This window comes from Priapulus caudatus, unplaced genomic scaffold (genome assembly GCF_000485595.1).
Source record: "Priapulus caudatus unplaced genomic scaffold, Priapulus_caudatus-5.0.1 Scaffold1858, whole genome shotgun sequence".
Taxonomy (NCBI): domain Eukaryota; kingdom Metazoa; phylum Priapulida; class Priapulimorpha; order Priapulimorphida; family Priapulidae; genus Priapulus; species Priapulus caudatus.
Window position 1 is genome coordinate 30,071 of NW_014578919.1, and position 5,628 is coordinate 35,698.

The 5,628-nt window shown below is 41.5% G+C and overlaps 1 protein-coding gene across 1 annotated transcript in view; it reads left to right on the plus strand.

The window, feature by feature from the left end:
• Positions 1–223: 223 nt before the first annotated feature.
• The window catches only part of LOC106817766 (sorting nexin-16-like), a 7,832-nt gene continuing 2,427 nt past the window's right edge, over positions 224–5,628 (plus strand). The window contains exons 1-3 of the mRNA XM_014822470.1: positions 224–367; positions 597–984; positions 2,526–2,623. Coding sequence (XP_014677956.1) covers positions 724–984; positions 2,526–2,623 — 359 coding nt within the window. The 5' untranslated portion in view covers positions 224–367; positions 597–723. The remainder of the gene's footprint in view (positions 368–596; positions 985–2,525; positions 2,624–5,628) is intronic.

Genomic DNA, 5,628 nt, shown 5'->3' on the forward strand with positions numbered 1-5,628 from the left:
TATATATTGATTGAATAACATCTGCTATTATTCATCATTATCATACTAATATTGTCTGTTCGTAACTTCCAAAACTGCATTATTGATTTCCTTCTACAATCTTTTTACGTTTACTTTTGACACTAGATGGCGCGATGCTGTCATAAACTTTATTTTGAGTAGTTGCCACAAGGTGGCAGTGGTAATAGTTTGTTCCTTTTTTGCCGCACAAGTGTTTCCGTTTCCGATTTGTAATGTTTTTGTTATGATTGACTCGTTATGATTAATCGTATAACTTTGTTGCTCTGCTAACAAAAAGCAGATTAATTTAATGTAATTGTGTAATTTAAAAAAATATCGAAGATTGTTCAATCTAGAGCCACTCACAGTATGTAATGCGTATCTGATTTTAAGCAACTGACCTACAGTAACAATATAGACCACTCTTCACTAACAGTAACAAGAACAACCAGCTGAACTGAAGTCAAAGTTATTCCATCTTTTTAAGTTTAAAATCATTACTAGGCCCCTACTCAATACTAGTCATTACTAACTGCAGCATCGATGCCTCGTAATTCGCTTGTTCATCAGACGACTACCATTTCATTGCATATCAGGTCCAGCTAACCCACTGGCACTACTTCACTGCACCAATACACCGAAAGTTGAAACTACATTCAACAAACGAAACACAAAACTGCATGCATGCAGGTGAGCGGCGATGCGTAGTTCTATCTGACCGACATGAACAACAGCAGCGGCGGCGGCGGCACGAACGAGACGACGAGCACGCCAGCAGGGAGCGCCACCGCGGTGGGCGTGGTCGAGGGCGATGCTCCCGAGGATGCGGGTGACGCGTTGGTGACGGATGCGGGTGACGCGTTGGTGACGGATGCGGGTGACGCGTTGGTGACGGATGCGACGCAGACGGACACGAGCGTGGCGCACGAGCTCACGGTGCCGATCGTCGGCTATGAGGTCATGGAGCAACGCGCGAGATTCACGGTGAGTCTTCAGCTATAGCCACCATGTTACTATACTGCTGCTGCAGTTACTACATGACTACAGCTACTACGAGACTACAACTACGAGACTACAACTATAGTACAACAGCTACTACAATACTACAGCTATAGTTAGTTACTACAATACTACAATACTACAGCTACAGTTACTACCATACTACAGTCTACAGCTACTACTACAATACTACAGGCTTCTAGCTACTAATACTACAGCTTACAATTTAATTTCCTATCTTTTTTATTTAATAAAAATACAATATACATGCTATTACTTACAATACATACAGCGTACTACATACTGCAGCTACGTGTTGCTATCATACTACAGTCTACAGCTACTACTACAATACTACAGCTACAGTTACTACCATACTACAGTCTACAGCTACTACTACAATACTACAGCTACTACAATACTACAGCTACAGTTACTACCATACTACAGTCTACAGCTACTACTACAATACTACAGCTACAGCTACTTAACATACTCGATCTCAGCTACTCACTTACATTACTGAAGACTACTACAATATCTACAGGTACAGTTTACTAACATACGTCTACCAGCTCTACAGCTGAAACTATACCAAATACTACAGCCTTCACTGACTTACGATCAGTTGACGGACAGCTCACCAGACTGTACCACTCCCCATTACTACCAGTCTACCAGCTAGCTACTACAACTCCTACACGAGAGGCTCTGACTGCGAGCTACTAAATCAGTTATACGGTAACTCTCCTAATACGTTCCTCAGCTCTGACTCGCTCGCGTCACATTACCTCTCCTCTCGCTTATTACAATACTGCAGTTACCACAATACTACAACTACAATACAACAGCTATAGTACAACAGCTATAGCTACTAATACTAAAACAAAAATTCTACAGTGCTCTGAAAGCTCGCTCGCTACCTTATCTTCTCTCTATTCTACACGATTAACTCACTCTCCTTTAGGAAATTACTATCAAATACCGTGGAACAACTATAATGCATCTACAGCAGCACACTGTACTACAATACTACAGCTACAATAGAATAACTACAATACTATAGCTATGGCACTGCAAATACAATAATTCAATTACTATACTATAATAGCTACAGCACTATAATACTAAAATTACAATGCTGCACTTCTATAACTACATTGGCTAGATGTGGTGTATATGTGATGTACAAGCTATGATCCTACAGTTGCAGAGACTGGGCATGGCTTACTCCTGTACCCACCAGAATCTAGAGACCCTGAGAATGAGTACTGTAATGTAATTCTATCTTGTTGAGTAATGTGATTGCTTAGCCTTAGCAGAATCTCTTTCCCCTCTCCTTCCTCTCCACTCTCCCCTCTCCACTCTCCCCACCTTTACCTCCCTGTACCTTCTCCCTCCCTGTCTTTGGTTGGAGATGGGTCTCAATATGGAGTTTCTTTCCTCACTTGAACATGGAGTTTACCTCACGCACGTCTTAGCGTACTTGCAAGCTACAGGTGTGTTGATTAGTTCGTCTGCTTCAGGTGTATAAGGTTCACGTGCAGCGTGGCCCACACGACAGCTGGTTCATCTTCCGTCGCTACACTGACTTTGTGCGACTTAACAGGAAGGTGAGCATGATGTACGTTAAGTGTGCCTGACATGCTTCATGTGTATATAATATATCATTGTTAGTTATAATCTAGCTGCATAATTAATGCGTGTATGTATTGTTTGCGATGTATGCATTGATAATGAGCAGTTAAGCGAGACAAAATATCAAAGTGTGTCAAAATGTCATAGTGTTAGGTGTTTCTCATCAGAGCTCTCACCTGGACAGGTGTGGACTCAAGTCTATTTAAGGAGGCTTGTACACACATCAGCATCATTATCATCATTACCATAACCCTAAACCTAACGAAGTGGCTCCCAAACTGTGCTCTTCTCAACCTATACTCTACACGCTACATGTACACTATTTCACACGCTACATGCCCGTTCTATACTATGCTCACTACGTCTACATGCTACTACTATACTCACAAGCTTACGCGGTGCCTATACTATTCACTCACACGCCTACATCTTACACGTTATTACTCGACACTTTAACTGCTATACTTATACTCACCGCTACATGCTACACTGATCTCACACGCTACATTGCCTACACGTATCTTCACACGCTACATGTACACTATACTCACACGCTTACATGCTTAAGTATACTATACTCACACGCTACATCTTACTACTATACTCACACGGTACATGGCTACACTATACTCTCACGCTACATTGCTACACTATCATACTCACACGCCTACATGCTACACTATACTCACACGCTACATGACGCGTATACTATACTAAAACCCAACCGTGCTTTTTTTTTTACTCCATGTGCTACACTACAGCTCACACGCTACATGCCGTTATACTATAGCGTCAGTCACGTAATATTCGGTTATTACTTCATACTCACACGCTAATTACTACAGTATATCTCACGACGCTACATTGCTACACTATACTCACACGCTACAATGCTTACACTACACTCACACCGGCTACATGCTACACTGTATGACGTCACACGCTACATGCTCTACACTTATACTCGCATCGGCTACATGCCTTACACGTATGACTTCACACGCTACTATGGCTCACCTTACTATCTCACACCGTTAAGCATTGCTACACTATACTCACACTGTACCTGCTTACACTTATACTCACACGGCTACATGCTACACTTATACTCACACGCTACATGCTACACTATGACTAATACTCACGACGCTACAGTGCTACACTATACTCATTTACGCGTACGCGTAGTACTTATACGCACACGCTTACGTGTATACGTTATTACCTCACACGCTACGCTGCCTACATGTATACGGTCCTCATACTTTACACGTACATGCTACACTAGTATCTATACGCTGACATGCTACACGTATACTCACAGCGCTGACATGCGTAACGTATACTATACTCACACGCTACGATGCTCAAGTATTACTCCATTACGCTGAATGCTATTACTCATACTCACACGCTTTGTGTATACTATACGTCACACCGCTAGCATGCTATCTATACTCACACGATACTATTGCCTTATACTAATACTCACACAGCTACATGCTACACTAATATCACACGCTACATGTACACTATTACTCACACTGTACTCATGCCTTACTAACCTTACTCACACGTACATGACTGATGACTATTACTCACACGGCTACAGTGCGTATACTATACTCAACGCTACATGCTATACTATCACTTTCACACGCTACATGCTACACTATTACTCCACACTGCTACATGCTGACACGGTATACTTGACACGCTACGATGCGCCTTATCACTATTAGCTTCTAACGCTACATGTAACATGCTACACTGACACCGCTACGATGGCTGACATTCTACACGCTTACATCACACATTACATGCTGCATGGCTTACCACTCAACACGCTACATGCTTATTTGGCCTACTGACTACACGCTACATGCTACATTATTACTGCAGTGCTTACACCTTGCATGTAGAGTTTATTGTGTAACTTTGCACTACGTCTGACATGCTCGTGGGTCACTATGGCAGTTACGTAATCTGATCGTTGTATATAAATTTCCTTGGGAGATTATGTTATATCAATAGAAACTGAAGGTAACGTCGAATTTGGGTAGTGTCATTTCCTGGCTTCTAATTATGTCCGGTTCTGCGTTGTGAACACTGACTATGTTGTGTGAAAAAAATGTATTGAATCTGCCTGTGATATCCTATTTTTGTCTTAAAATGATTACGGTCACATAAATAGTATAAAAATTAAAAAAAATTTCGCACCTTTTCACGAAATGTAAGTATAATTCCTTGGGTCACATTTTTTATGGTTAAATTGCCTGACTTTTACTTCCTATTTTAGCTATATCTGTTTCGATGTAGACAGTACAACTTCGGTGGACTGTATCACATCCCATTAGCACGCCATATTAATGTCTATAGATGATAGTTCATATATCAAATTCGTCCAGGGTTTTTTGGATTTTTAACTAGTTGAGAAACAATCTTATCAGGTAAAGAATTTGAACGATACGTTTATCCTGTTAGGCTTACTTAGCTCTTATAAGTGTAAAGAAAAAATGTGCCCAACAAAAATTTTACAAATATGCAACTATATGAAATTCGTGACGTAGTCACCTTTATGAGCTAATGCAGCAAGCATTCCTCTAGTTATGCGTGAGCTTGCTGAGGAAGGATGCCTCCAGAACCCACTAGCAAGTCAGCATTTCTTGCTTGCCTTGTCGCCGGTTGAATAAATTCATAGTCAGTTATAAGGTGGAACAGTAGGATTGTCACAGGGGAAACGTTGTTTTATTTCAGCACCAGCACTCTGTCGTCATACCGGCCCCGTTCTCTCTCACGCATCCCATGACGAGGTGACCACTGCTGCGTCTATTTTACCGTGCAGTTTGTGGGACTGTGTCCAAATCCAATCCTTTGGCTCTTGGCCTGGCTGCAACTGTCCCTCCTAACTTTTTATTCTGCATGCGTTGCTTCGAATAGTTGGCGTAATTATTTATAGCCCACTCTGTACTGCGTGTCCTCATTACAACT